Source organism: Linepithema humile, chromosome 6 (genome assembly GCF_040581485.1).
Source record: "Linepithema humile isolate Giens D197 chromosome 6, Lhum_UNIL_v1.0, whole genome shotgun sequence".
NCBI lineage: Eukaryota > Metazoa > Arthropoda > Insecta > Hymenoptera > Formicidae > Linepithema > Linepithema humile.
The window spans coordinates 3,871,229-3,886,645 of record NC_090133.1 but is presented as its reverse complement, the minus strand read 5'-3'; the positions used below and the strand labels follow the sequence as shown (position 1 = coordinate 3,886,645).

The following is a 15,417-nucleotide window of genomic DNA, read 5'->3' as shown; positions in this document are numbered from 1 at the left end:
GTTTGCTGTGTTTCACCTGCATTGAAAAACGTTGACGTTTATAGAAAAAAGTTGTGAAGAGTAAAAAAACCAGGATGCGAGACTGATGCATGCAAGTGTGCGAGTATCGCGACCGACAGATTTCACAGCACGTTAACAAACAAGCGCTCGTGAATTCGTATGTATACGCGCCACGCGTATTGCCAGATCATAAGATGCTTTATCTACTACGCGGAACTTTCTATCGCGAAGCTTTCCGCTAGACTTTCTGCTAATTAACCGATAACAATTTTGTTATCGCGTTAATTGCGCTTTAATGTAGTTTGTTTTTGCATTGAATAAACAGATTGCAAATGAACGTACGGATTTTTGCAAAAGATAAATTAAGAGAGATAAACAAAACGGAGAGACCAGATGCATTTAACTTCTAGTATGATACAGAGCTATTTATTTTTACCAATGAAAAATGGTAGTGAAAACAAAATGATGATGTATCGCATGTTTATTTACTCGAAATGTTGCCTCGTCGATAAATCAAATTATTTTCATTGTTTCGTTTAAAGTGTTTATCAATCATTCTGCTATTATAAATACAAATAGCACACTTTACTCTCGACGTTACATTTAATAAACATATGATAGAAAATCGCAGATTTTTGCCGTTGATAGAAGAGTCGATAAACAAAACAAAGTAGATATTTGTTTGCTTTTATGGCAGAAAATTACAGGTGTCGTAATATGTGAAAATGTCAATTTATCGTGCGTGTATGTTTTTTTTAAATGTTAAAATGCTCACGAAGTAGACTATTTTTATTCGTTCAATATGTGTGTTGACTGTATCGCAATGCGATTTAATCGCATCGTGCTCACGCCTTGTATTGTGAGAATTCTGTAGTTAAGGAGATGCCGTGTTTACCGTTGTTCAGAAATAAAAGCACTTTGTGTTCTAACTGCCTCAGAGGAATCCTTATTGTACGACACTCTAAAGCTGGACTTGATACGCTCTTTTTTCCGTTTTATGAACACTAGCAGTCGCGCTTCTGACGTAAAACCGCAAAATATAATTTTAATTTGCCTCAGAGTGCCGCTATTAACGAACTTGTGAACAGTAATTTAATGGCAAGTATATGAGGCATTAAACTCGATATCGATACAGGCTACATTATCCTGATCTTGAATAATGCGAAAATTTGTTAAAGTATGTCAAACCTAGATATCTGATTATAAAAATTTTTTTTTATAAGAAATAATGCCAAGATAAAACGCTTAAGCATTTCTTGTTCAAACAATCAAATATTAGTGTGCGTTTTTATATATTTATATGAATATTTTTATTTGATATATGTATAAAGCTGTTAGTATTTTTATTTTTTGTTAATTATTAACGCGTATGGCAAGCAGCATAATTTTAAAACGTGATTATTGCTGTGGTATATTTTAATTCACATTCTAAAAGTTATACATTCTGATAATTTTACAAACATTATAATAAAACATATAAATGTAATAATGTTGTGCATTATATAAAACATATTTTTTTCTAATAATATTTTTCTCGTCTCTGTTGCAGAAGTATCCCATTACTCGACGATTCTCGAAGAAAATGGAGACGTCATCGAAGTGGAACAGGTAAAAAGCTTTTTTCTGCTTTGTAAAATACCTATATATATTTTTAGATTTGTACAAGGAATATGTAAATAAAGAATATAGATCCCCAATAAGTCCCGCAAAAGTCTCGCAAATACGTACTTTTATTTTAGATTAAGTTCACGCTTCAGTAAAGCGTAGGCGCGGCGTAGAACCGTTTTTAACACGAAAGAAAATTATCTTAAGTTTTTCACAAACTGTTATATATCAACAAACTTGATACAATTCCGCAGAGAAAATCCTTGTGTACTTACCTTCCCTTGAACTTTTTTCCCGTTTCTGGCGAAATTACTTAACATGTGCTCATGTGTACAATGCATACTTGAAAAAGATTTATATTTTTAAATTTCGGCAGAAGAAACAACAAATTTGCAAGGTGTGACATTATAATTATCATAATACAAAACAAGCATAACAATAATTATTTAATACTTAGCTTTAATACCAGAAAGTTTGGAAAAAATTCTAAAAATAGAAGTACTTTTGCGAAATAAGCGCGTTTTGTGCAAAATTTATTATATTATTTATTTTAAACATTCTATCGATTTAAAAATGTTTTAAAACAAAGCAAAATAAATTAAATTGTTAAGGTGATTCCGGAGTGGTCTTTTACCGATTTTTTTAAAATAGACTTTACCACATATAAAACAGGTCGGTATCTGTTTTACCTATATTTTGTAAAGTCTATTTTTAAAAAATCGGTAAAAGTAGAGGTAAACTAGAGAAGCTAAAACAGGTATCGATCTGTTTTACCTATTTCTTTCAAATACACTATACTCTTTTATTGGCTGCGTAGTTTGAAAAATCGTTTCAAATCGATCGTCCGTAGTGTACTTTAATTACAGAAAAGGATTTTTTATTCTACACAGCCAATATAGTGTATTTGAAAGAAATAGGTAAAACGAACCACTTTAGGATCCTCTTAATTGTATTAAATTATTTGGTTGCTATATTACGCTGCATTTTATTCTCAAGAAAATACATAAAAATTATTCTTATTCAAGTTATAATTAAGTGCATACTTTTTATCTCCGCTAAATAATATCTCGTATGCGATGGTAGATATCGTCGCGATAATTACCTCTCAAATGAAGTGTTATTGCCTGGGGTATTGGATTATCGGCAAGTCGATGTTATGAGCGTAATTGTCAATAGTCGTCAGAATAGCAAATGTTTGTATCGTTCGCAAAATAACAATTCCGTCACGCCTTACATTGCAAACGCTTTATCGTTAGGCGCTGCTTGCGAAGGCCTCGGCGTTTTCTACGAACAGATTCAAAAAGTATTTTGTTTTAATCGCGCAATATCATTTTCGTTTATCGGTAGGATAAATATTAAAAATAAAGACACAAAATAAATTTCAAGACAATAACGCGAAACAATCGCGAAACAGCTTACGAAAAAGTTTGCTCAAGATAAGCTAATGAAGTCTTGATTTTCTCTGTTTTGATAGTAACCATTGCGTCTATTAATTCTGCAAAGTCTGTCCGAGTTTGATAAGATTCTCGCATATTTCTGTAAATTAAACAGAGAGTTTCTCCCCAAAGAGAGCCTCAACATCAGAATTTCTCCCCGAAAGTTTCTCCATTCATCAGAAATTAACTTAGTATAAATTAGTCAAGATTTTCAAGAAATAAAATTGCCACCTGACTTATTATCAGGTCTGTGAGAACATTAATGTGCATCGTGTTAATGAACCTCATTCTTCGGATGCAAGACGCTGTATCAATTTTGTATGCGCACATAGCGATGCTACTGTGTTGTAGTAAACCATTTCATTCAGCTTTTATGTCACGGCTGAGAAGAAGGTGCGTGATGGCGGGATCGATCCACGTACGACGCGAGAAGGGAAAAATGTGACGCGTATAACTGCTTCCGCGATCTCAAACTTCATTGCACCGATCATGGCGCTTATACGGTGTCATATCGCGGCCGTATCCATCCGGAATAAAAAGTGAACGATCGTCTCCGTTTTCCGGCAAAAGAATAATGTGCGCCAGCTGGAGGATGTCTTCACAGTGTAGTAATAACATTTTATGCGATTTAAAAATACACACTGCGTCGTTTTTGATTACGTGCGAATTGAAATGAGAATTTTACGACAAAATATATCACTTTTTATCACCTTTTACGGCTGTTTTATTGTTCGCAGTATCTTGTCAATAATGTAATATCCGGATTTGATAGCAAAACATTTCTCTCTTGTCATCTTTTTGTAGAAAGTTTTAGTATACATTTTCAAAACACGTGAATATGTATTATTGCAAAAGGTCACATATTGATATTTACATAGAATTCGAACCGTTATACATGCCAAAAACTATAAATTGCACATGAAAATGCTCAAAAATACAAAATGACGACCTAGTTCTGATTGCAACGCAGACTGTAAAAGTTGTTTAATAAGCATCGACAATTCTGTGACGTCAAAGTGAAGTAATCCATTACGATGCTTCCGCGTTAGAAAGACTTGTTTGACAGCAAGCTGTCTGATAATTCTTCAGTCCAGTGACGATGTATTGTTTCTCGTAAACACGACTCGCACAGAAAATAAATGTTTCGCAATATTCTTATAAACCGGATCAGTCGTAAAGTGATGTAACTAATAAACGCGTGAAATTTGCATAAATGGTTGAAGACAATAACCTCGAAAGTTTATTATATTTTTAGCACAATCAGGAATTTCTATTTCTAGAAATTTCTATTTCTATTTCTATTTCTAAAAATTCCTGATTGTGCTAAAAATATAATAAACTTTCGAGGTTATTGTCTTCAACCATTTATGCAAATTTCACGCGTTTATTAGTTACATCACTTTACGACTGATCCGGTTTATAAGAATATTGCGAAACATTTATTTTCTGTGCGAGTCGTGTTTACGAGAAACAATACATCGTCACTGGACAGAATTATAGAAAAGAAATATTCTAGAAAACTAGAACTTCTAGAAAAGAAATATTCAAAAAACAGAAATGTATTCAGCATTCTAGTTTTGCATAAAATCTTCATCAGATTAACAGTTATTTTTGTCAATAAAATTTATAATAAATTGAAGAATGTAGAGGGGCCAGCAAAGCAAAAACCATTTCCATTATTTTAATATTGCGATTTTGTAAACTGAAAATATTTAACTTTACAAAAAGAATTTTCCATTGACTCTTTGAACTTACACTCTCGTGCAGATGAAATATCGAGTGTAAAACGGAAATAATTTTCTGTGAGACATAAACGAAAAGAATTTAATTCTGCGAAATTAAATATCTAGTCTTTGAAACCAGGAACTCTGGTGTGGCTCTTTTTGAGAGTTTCGTCCTGTTTCTCTCTATTTCCAGCATACCAATGCCGCGTGCGCGTAAACTGAGTTACTACATATAGTGAACAAACAAACGCATATTTTATTTTCATATTAAATCTCGATTTCTTTGTCGAAAGAATTTGAATAATTGCAACAGAATGCGGTTGCGAGAGAATTTAATTTTATAATAATATAAACTACTCTCTGATTTCATTAGACATCATTAAAATATTTCTTTGCTTTCGCAATTTTATCCTTTCCAATTCTTCTCCGTCGGCTCTTTTTAATTCCTCTACTTTTTGCTAAAAGGACGACAGAAATGAAACTAGAGCGACGTGGCGATGAGCGTAACTTTATTAAAAATCTCGAAGAGGCACTTCGCGCTTCTCGAGCGTAAATAATAGATCGCTTTTCACTGCGCGGCGGTCTTTACGTCGTTTTCTCAATATCGGTCTTTCTGAAATATTGCGCAGTCCTTTTTGTGGACATTCAAGTTCACAATTTATTGATCTCCCGATTTTATTTACGTACCTCTACTCGCATGCCGTGCCATTTCGTGTGCGTTCCTTTTACGTGCGTGTGGACTGAATGCGTGTAAGCTCGCGATTATGATTTAAATTATTTTATTTGTGCCAACATAATTAATTCATGAGAATGCTAAAAACGACAACGTTTTTCTCCGGTAATGACGACAAGAAATCTTTTTATATCTTGCAAGAAACAAAAAATTAAATAAAAAATTTACTGAAAACCAAAGAAATGTTTTATGGATAGAGCGCAATTTTTTTTTTCAAAATCGTAAAGCCATAAACATAATTAAAACATAATTCTTTTTTTTATCTTGAATGCTTAATTATACCTGTATATTGCTACATTTTATTTCCACACAAGCATTTCAAAAGAGTATTCTGATTGTATAAATTCCACAAAGTGCATTTCTAGAAATAGGACGCCGTAGAAAAAAAGAGATCGAGAAAAACAGTTTTCTCACTCAATGCTAATTTTCAACGATCAGAAATTTAATTTCAGTGAACGACGTTTGTCAATTAAATGTCTGTCAATATCGCGGAACTTTCAATCCATCTATCAGTTCTTCTGCCGAATAAAAATCTAATGAGATGTTCTTCAGGATATACTTACGCTCTCAATAATTCATTTCTCGTTTGCATCCAGAGCTTCACATGGAACCTGGGAAGGCCAGTGGACGAGGCGGAGGTGTTGCAATTGGCAGTCGTGTCGCGCGGGGTGCTGAGAAACGAAAAGGTCATGGCAAAATATGGACTGGTGTTGCAAACAGTAGTGCGCGAAGGCAGGATCCTGGTCTCGGACGCTCTGGTTGACCTCAATAACAAACCGCTTCCGGTATGTTTCGATATCCAAGCGAATAATACTGAATACGTAATCGCGCTGTAGCAGCGCGATATCAGCTATGCGCGGTATTGAATATGAAACTGTATTCAAACGTTCCATCGACGTTTGCTATTGCCTGCAAAGATCTTTTTTTTTTCATATTTTTCTCGTAAAAATATCTATTCTTTTTTGAATTATTAAAAAAAGAAATGTTTAATTTGGATCTTATTAATAAACGAATTATCATATAATGTAAAATAGCTATATCGATCCAGAGCACAGGTGTTGGATGCTCAAAGAATAATTAACAAATTATTATATCAAACGTTTCGGCACATTTATTTTGGCCATCCTCAGTGAAAGGATAATAGAAGGCAACCACTCGTTACAGAAAGAAATAAGATAACAATCAAAACAAATATACGCCGCAAGACCACCGCATATCGCTTAAAGAACTCAAACGCTCATTACAGAAATAAAATAAAGATCACAATACGTAAATCTGTGTCGCAAGGCCACCGTATATCAGTTAAAGATTTCGAACGTTTTCCATATGTGTCAAAGGACTCAAAATAGTTTTCGGAGTTGTAAATTAAAAATCTTACTTGAGTTGTCAGCGTTATAAAATAGTATAATATGACGGTGTGTTACGGTAACGGATAGATGATCCAAACCATGTGATTCCACCGTCAAACGCATATGAATTATTTGCCATAGCTTGTAGAACACACAACAGCGATCAATCATTTTCCTTTTCTTATGTTTTTCAAAACGAGGAAAATATGCAAAAATATGCAAAACTTTTCTCTCTGTTCATGTTTCGGTTTATCGTTGTTTAATAAGTTTAAATATTTTATACCACTTGAGTGTAGTATTGAGTTTTTTATCACATAATAATTTCAATTCCTTCAGCCAATCTTTCTCGCAAGTTGACCGATCAGTTGTCTTCCTCATTTTTGCATATTTTCCTTGTTTGAACATTTTGACATCAAGTTAATTGAATTGTGATTTAAAAAAATACATTTAAGGTGAGACGAAATAGATAATGGCAAAGTATATTAAATACTAATACAGTTTTATACATAAAGAAATTAATATTTATTGTTGCTATGTTTATTAAAAATGTTATAATATACCATATACAGGGTGTTTCCGCAACATACAGATCAGTAAGTCGGGTTGCCTATTTGTTTATTGGCAGGGGCATGTTTTACCGGCCGTACAGAATAAGGTTAGATCGCAAGTCCGGCGGAAAATAAGGCAAAAGAAATTTGAGTTACCATTCTGGTATAGTGTAAGATTCAATAATATATATATAATTAAATATATATACAATTATATATAATAATTTATTAATTATATATAATATAATAAAATATATATATAATAGGAGTTGTTTAATAATAGAAATATTAATAACGACATAACAATAAAATTAGTAAACATTAAACGATTATTAAACAAATAACACAATTTACAAAATAAAGATAAATAAGATTTTTTTAATAAATAAATAAATAATAAAGGTTATTATTAATTAACAATTAAAGATTAATAAATAAAATAATTTTTTTATTTAAATGCTTATAATAAATGTTCTATTAAATTACCATCTTCTTCTAAACATAACATAATTCTGCGCATGCGTTTCGTATTCTATTTTGCAAATTTTCTTGATTTGCTGGCAAAGTTTGATAGATTTCATTTTTTAAATATTCCCACACAAAAAAGTCTATGGGCGTAAGATCTGGAGACTGTGGTGGCTATCCTGGGGACCATGAAGCCCGATCCATCTCCGCGGAAATTTTCTATTTAAAATTGTTCTCGCTACAAGAGACGTGTGAGCGGGATGTCCATCCTGTTGGAAAACTATTTCTAGCCTATTAGCTAGTGGCACATCTCCCAAAAACTCGTCGAGTCGGTGGTGAAGAAATTGTGAATAATATTGTGCATCCACATTTCCTTCTATAAATTCACGGCCGATGACGTGATCTCCTACGATTCCGAGCCACACATTTACTGTCCACTTGTCTTGAAAATTGTGTTCCTTTACACAATGTGGATTCTGCTCTGCATAATGATGCTTATTATGACGATTTATCTGCCCATGACTTTCGAAAATTGCTTCATCGGTCCACAAAATGTTTTTTTAAAAAGATATCATTTCTGGCATTATTAAAATCCACCTGCAGAAATTGAATAATTTAGTATAAAGTTGACGATGCAAGTTGATAAATGGTAACAATGTGTCTGGTATATTATAAAATAATAAAAGAATAACAAATTTAAACAAACTAACGTGATCAATAATCCATTCACAGAAATTTAAACGTCGTGGCATATCAGCAGGTACAAGTTTGTGTGTCGTATGTTTTTTGAATGGATGCAAACCCAGCGAATGTTTAATTATTTTATGAACCGTAATGTGGTTCATGTTTAGATCCGCAGCAATAGCTCTCGTGGTTGTGTGAGGATTTCTGACAACAGCTTGTTGAATTGCATCAATTATCTCCTGATTTCTTTGTGGAACATGGAGCGGCTTGCGAGATTTACGAAATTGTCCATTTGTTCTTAATCTTTCTTCAAGGCAATGAAAAAAACCGTGGTTTGGGTGGCGTCTGTCCGGAAACTTTCGAGCGTAAAGTGCAGCTGCTTGTCTTTGATTTATTTGACACTCGCCGTAAATAAGAATCATGTCCGTTTTTTTATTTAATTCGTTATTTGTTTAATTCGTCAAACGAATAGTGATTTCGTTCCGGTTCCAGTATGTTAACTCAATTTTTAACGCGCTTTAACCTGTATAATTCACGTCAAATTCTGTCAAACAGAATGCGATCAGGACATAAGGAATACAGAAAGAGAAACAATCGAACAAACAATTGTAACAGTTTTGTTCGTTTGAAGAATTAACAAACATGATTTTTATTTACGGCGAGTGCCAAAAGAATAAAAGACAATCAGCTGCACTTTATGTTCGAAATTTTCCGGACAGACGCCACCCAAATCACGGTTTTTTTTATCGCCTTTACGAAAGACTAAGAACAAATGGACAATTTTGTAAATTTCGCAGGCTGATCCATGTTCCGCAGGGAAATCAGGAGACAATTGATGCAGTTCTACAAACTCTTATCAGAAATGTTCACACAACCACGAGAGCAATTGCCGCAGATCTAGACATAATCCACATTACGGTTCACAAAATAATTAAACATTCGCTGATTTGGCATCTATTCAAAAAAACATACTACACACAAACTTCTACCTGCTAATATGCCACGATGTTTAAATTTTCGTGAATGGGTTATTGATCGTAAATTTGTTTAAATTTTTTATTCTTTTATTATTTTATAATATACCTGACACATTACCATTTATCAATTTGCATCGTCAATTTTATACTAAATTATTCTGCAAGTAGATTTTAATGATGCCAAAAATGACATCTTTATAAAAAATATTTTATGGACTGATAAAGCAATTTTTGGAAGTCATGGACACATAAACCGTCATAATGAGCATCACTATGCAGAGCAGAATCCACATTGTGTAAAAGAACACAATTTTCAAAGTAGGTGGACTATAAATGTGTGGCTCGGAATCGTAGGAGATCACGTCATCGGCCCTGAATTTATCGAAGGAAATGTGGATGCACAATATTATTCACAATTTCTTCTCTATTGACTCGACGAGCTTTTGGAAGATGTGCCACTAGCTAATAGACTAGAAATGGTTTTCCAAGAGGATGGACATCCCGCTCACACGTCTCTTGTAGCGAGAACAATTTTAAATAAAAAATTTCCGGGAAGATGAATCGGACTTCATGGTCCTCAGTGTGGCCACTACGGTCTCCGGATCTTACGCCCATGGATTTTTTCGTGTGGAGCTTTTTAAAAAATAAAATATATAAAACTGCTAGCAAATTAAGAAGATTTGCAAAATAGAATACAGAACGCATGTGCAGAAGTCACTCTTGCCACATTAAATAGAGTGAGAGAAAATTTCATGCGCAGAATCACGTTATGCTTAGAAGAAGCTGGTAATTTAATAGAACATTTGTTATAAGCATGTTTTAAATAAAAAAATATTATTTATCTTTATTTTGTAAAATGTGTTATTTGTTTAATAATTGTTTAATGTTTACTAATTTTATTATTATGTTGTTATTAATATTTCTATTATTAAACAACTCCTATTATATATATATTTTATTATATTATATATAATTAATAAATTATTATATACAATTGTATATATATTTTATTATATATATATTATTAAATCTTACACTATACCAGAATGATAAAACTCAAATTTCTTTTGCCTTATTTTCCGCCAGACTTGCGATCTAACCTTATTCTGCACGGCCGGTAAAGCATGCCCTTGCCGATAAACAAATAGGCAACCCAACTTACTGATCTGTATGTTACAAAAACACCCTGTACATATAATATACCGGGTGTTTCAGACCACCCGTCCCACCCTTTTAAAACGTAGGGATGTGCTTGTACAAAAAAATGGCTCAGACGAAATTTGCATGATTTCGAGGGATCTATCTGATGGTGACCTTGACTTTGACCTCGCAGTTGATTTTCAAGGTTATTTGAAGGTCAGAGTAATTTTTTAAAATGGAAACCCCTATTTTTTATTCCAAAATCTAATAGCTGGTGTCAAGAGCTTTTCAAAACACTATAATGAAGTTATTTTTCATTAAGTACTTTTCGAGTTATGAGGCTTGTAAATTACAGTATTTTGACATAAAATACTGTAATTTACAAGCCTCATAACTCGAAAAGTACTTAATAAAAAATAACTTCATTATAGTGTTTTGAAAAGCTCTTGACACCAGCTATTAGATTTTGGAATAAAAAATAGGGGTTTCCATTTTAAAAAATTACTCTGACCTTCAAATAACCTTGAAAATCAACTGCGAGATCAAAGTCAAGATCACCTTCAGATAGATCCCTCGAAATAATGCAAATTTCGTCTGAGCCATTTTTTTATACAAGCACATCCCTACGTTTTAAAAAGGTGGGACGGGTGGTCTGAAACACCCGGTATATAGGATGACATTTTTATTGAATACATGACATTTTATCCCAATATATGCAGAACTCAGGCCTTTTGATATGTTATATATTAATATCTTATAAAGCCCATTTTTAATATGATTTTAATTCTTAAAGTAAACATTACATGCAATAAATGTTTCAAATTTTTTGCTCATTTGACAAGAATTTCTAGGTAGAAATCGATGATTTCCTCGCCCGCATTTTTAACCAGAAACCATTTTCCGAAGTCAAAGCGAACGATTTTTTTCCCAAAACGATAGGATTTCTGGTTTTAGTGTCAGGTTCGAGATCGCAATGCCATAACAAGTAAAACAGCATAACTTTTGTTTCCATTGCGGCCAATCTGTTACCTATGCAGATCCTTCGTCCGATACCGAGTGGGTGATAAACGGAATTATCCACTTCGTCATTCAGGAACCTGTCTGGATTAAATTTCTCTGGCTGAGAATAATACTTGGAATCGTGATGCAGAGCGTAAATCGGGAACCAAATAGTATCTCCCGGCTTAAGTTTGATCGGTTTGCCATCCGGTGTCGCTGGTGGCAATACGAATTCCTTAACGCACACTCTATCGAGGAAAATCGATGAATAAAATCTCGTGACTTCCTTCACAACGGCATCCATATATATCATGCCGTTGATGGCTTCATATGTAGGTTTGTTATTGGTTTCCTTGAGAACATCTTCGATTTCTTCTTTCAACTTGCTCTGTATGTTGGGATTAACAGCAATCTCGTGTGCCGCAAAGCACATAGTTCTTGACACGGAATCAAATCCAGCCAGGTAGAAAACGAATGCTTGAGCGGTTATCTCGTTGATATCGAACGTAGGTCTATGGTCCTGGTCTTTAGCTTCCATCATCAATTGAATCATGTCCGGACGAACAATTCCTTGTTCGTTCCTGGCCTTCACTATACTGGTGACAATGTTCTTGAAGAAATTGTTCGCTTTTGTGCTGAACACCCTTATTCTAAATAATTTTGCAATGTTTGGAAAGTTTCTATTTATGAGAGATGTAAACACCAATAGGGGGTTGGTAAAACTCATATTTTTCTTGCCGAGCAGGTAGAAGTCATTATTCGGATGCTTGAAAGAATCCATATTGATACCAAAAGCGCACGTGGCAATCACATCATTGGAGTATTTGGAGATCATGTCTTGCATGTCGTATGTCTTGCCGGTGTCTCCAGATTCAGTAATTAAAAAATCGGTGAAATTTTTTGCGCACTCACACATCAGTTCAAACATCATTTTTATTTTGCTGGATGTAAAGCTTGGACTAAGAAGCTTTCGCATTTTGTTCCACTCATTGCCCCGCAGACAGAATAAATTCCTGCTGACTATTGGTTCATACTCTTCGTTTATTACTCTTTCATGATCACAGAAATAATCAAAATTTTTAATAGCAATTGAATTGATCAGATCTGGATCACGGATCACGTATTTCGGTTGCATAAATTCAAAGAAACCAAAATACTTTGCATCAGGAAATAAATTATATATGTTGAGTAAGTTGTCCGCCATGGCTACGCGTCGGAAAATGAAAGGTGCCATGTTACCCAATAACGGAATTGGCCGTACATGCGGAATTTTCAGTCGTTCGAAATAAGATAACTTGCTTACAAAATAATATAGACAAACCGCCGTGAGGACAGTCAAAAGCAAAGTAGAAAATTCCATAATTTCCGAATTCATTACGGATAAAGAAATTACTGATGTCCAGCTGTTGCTAGTTTTTTTAAGAATCGGCGAAAGAATTTCCAAACACTATTCCAAACACTATTGTTCAATATCCAGTATCATACGAAAACATTCGTAGTTGATAGTACACTAATTTCTTGAATTGTTGTATTTTCTTTGTAAAGAAAAAACTTTAGAAAGAACTTTGATGATAGATTCTGTTTCGTAGAAGTCACAATGTACACTAACTTCCTATATTTTTGACAAGTGAAACGAATACTTCGAACGTCTTTTCATCACTGAACGTTGTCCAAAGAGAGTGTCCTTATAAAGGACACTTATCCCGGAATATTTAACGCAGGGCTGACGAAATGTGGCTCGCGAGCCGACCCCTACTTCGAACGCTTCTTCCTCCACAGTGTTGCGATATGGGACCGGTTGTATGCGCATGTGCGGCTCTGCGCATGTGCGGTGATGGAGATCCAGTGCCGTTATATGTTATGTGTTGACTGTATGGCGGGACGTTTTGACATGAGAAGGTCTGGTGACTACAAATAAGGTAAGATTTATTTATTTACAAGCATGGAATCTACGGAGCCAGCAGCTAAAAAACCAAGAAGTAAAAAATTTCAATCAATTTAAAAAAATTTAGAAATATTTTTAATGTAGCGGGGTAACGGTGCCTTGTTTAATTTGTATGAGACACTGTACTGACGCCGTATTGCCGTACATGCGCATACAACCGGTCCCATATCGCAACACTGTAGCCGAGAGCACAAGCTTTTACATAATGCGTAATGCATAAGCATAAGGAAATTGATTGGTCTATATATAAGCATAAGCAAATGCATAAGGAAATGGACCAATCAATTTCCTTATGCTTATGCGTTATGCTTTATGCAAAAGTCTGTGCTCCGGCCATGTTCCTCCAACGCGTCAGCCGGCAGAACCGACCGACGTCTGTCAGGACCGTAGATAGCCCATCGTGCGAGATTGCGGGGCCATCGTGAATTTTTGGAAATTTCGATGTTTAACGACGTAGTGAATGTATCGTGAATAATTGTTAGAACATCAACTTTGTCTCGCTTCAACGCAAATTAATATTGACATTGAAGAACTTATTAGCAATACTAAGCGCATCCATTTGTCACATTAATATTTTCATTCCTCATTTTATTCACGATACATTTACTACGTCGTTAAACATCGAAATTTCCAAAAATTCACGATGGCCCCGCAATCTCGCACGATGGGCTATCTACGGTCCTGACAGACGTCGGTCGGTTCTGCCGGCTGACGCGTTGGAGGCAGAAGCGTCCGAAGTAGAGGTCGGCTCGCGAGCCACATTTTGTCAGCCCTGATTTAACGAGTTATAATGCAATATTTATACAAAGTGTCCGATAACTCAAAGACCAACGATATAAATTACGTATAAAAAAAAACGTACAATAAAAAACGGGAGATAATCATATCTCAGAGCAGGTTTTGCCGCTTGTAATAAACAACTCTCCGTGCGCTTAACGACTTGGCGGCTGTAATTATTTCAGCATTATGCCCTATCTCAGCGCTCGGAATTAGTTGCACATTTCGGGCCGATTCTGGAGACGACGTCTCCTGTCCCCCCACTACCGCCCGGTCGCTGGCAGTACGTGTATCCTGAACCGATTAATTGAATAGTACCACTCCTCGGCGACGCTGGCTTTAATGGCTGCAGCGCGTGCGGTAAGAAGAAGAAAGTAGGCATGAACCGCGAGAGTCCTGTAATGCTGAAATAATTACAGCCGCCAAGTCGTTAAGCGCGCGGAGAGTTGTTCATTACAAGCGGCAAAACCTGTTCTGAGATATGATTGTCTCCCGTTTTTTATTGTATCTCGCCGCGCGCTTGCATTCGGCAGCAGGCTAGACGGATACGCACTTATTCGCGATCTTTAGTAATTAATAACTCATTAATTGTTGCGAAAATTGCAAAATGGTACAAGACTTTTCGATTTAGTTTAGTCCGTTCTATCTGCACACGAGCGCTTTGTCAAAATTTTAGGGACATTCTGTATATATATTAAAATTCAATAGCATGATTTTGTTTTGCTTAAAAAAAACTTTTAATCTAACTTAATAACATTAAATTAATAATTTATCAGATTACCATCCAATTATACATTGTATTAAATTTTATGCCGTAATGCGATTAAATTAAACTTTTTAGATTCTTTATATTATTTTCAAGCACAACTTTTATATAAAAGACAGAAAAATTGTTTACTGACTTATTTTGCAAATATGTTTTAGGTTTTTCTTTTTTAATATTACATTCACTGAACCTTAATTGCGAGGGACGCATTAAATACATGAGTTGAATATTTTTAATAACAAATTTAGATGTTTGTATGACCTATATCA

At 34.5% G+C, this 15,417-nt stretch overlaps 2 protein-coding genes and 2 pseudogenes across 4 annotated transcripts in view; 2 read left to right on the top strand and 2 right to left on the bottom strand.

Annotated features, from left to right (window-relative positions):
* The window catches only part of LOC105670639 (otoferlin-like), a 50,070-nt gene that overhangs the window by 4,209 nt on the left and 30,444 nt on the right, over positions 1–15,417 (top strand). For all 3 annotated transcript variants that reach the window (XM_067358258.1, XM_067358257.1, XM_067358256.1), the window contains exons 2-3: positions 1,550–1,608; positions 6,095–6,283. In XM_067358258.1, coding sequence (XP_067214359.1) covers positions 1,550–1,608; positions 6,095–6,283 — 248 coding nt within the window. The remainder of the gene's footprint in view (positions 1–1,549; positions 1,609–6,094; positions 6,284–15,417) is intronic.
* LOC137000412 (histone-lysine N-methyltransferase SETMAR-like) lies at positions 7,886–8,966 on the bottom strand (annotated as a pseudogene).
* LOC137000411 (uncharacterized) lies at positions 9,187–10,898 on the top strand (annotated as a pseudogene).
* Positions 10,822–13,694, bottom strand: LOC137000575 (cytochrome P450 9e2-like). The gene has a single exon (XM_067357605.1). The coding sequence runs from the start codon at positions 13,033–13,035 to the stop codon at positions 11,509–11,511; it is 1,527 nt and encodes a 508-aa protein (XP_067213706.1). The 5' UTR covers positions 13,036–13,694; the 3' UTR covers positions 10,822–11,508.

What these genes read in the sequence shown, in the direction of transcription:
- LOC137000575 (XM_067357605.1), bottom strand. Translation starts at nt 13,035, where the DNA reads ATGAATTCGGAAATTATGGAATTTTCTACTTTGCTTTTGACTGTCCTC.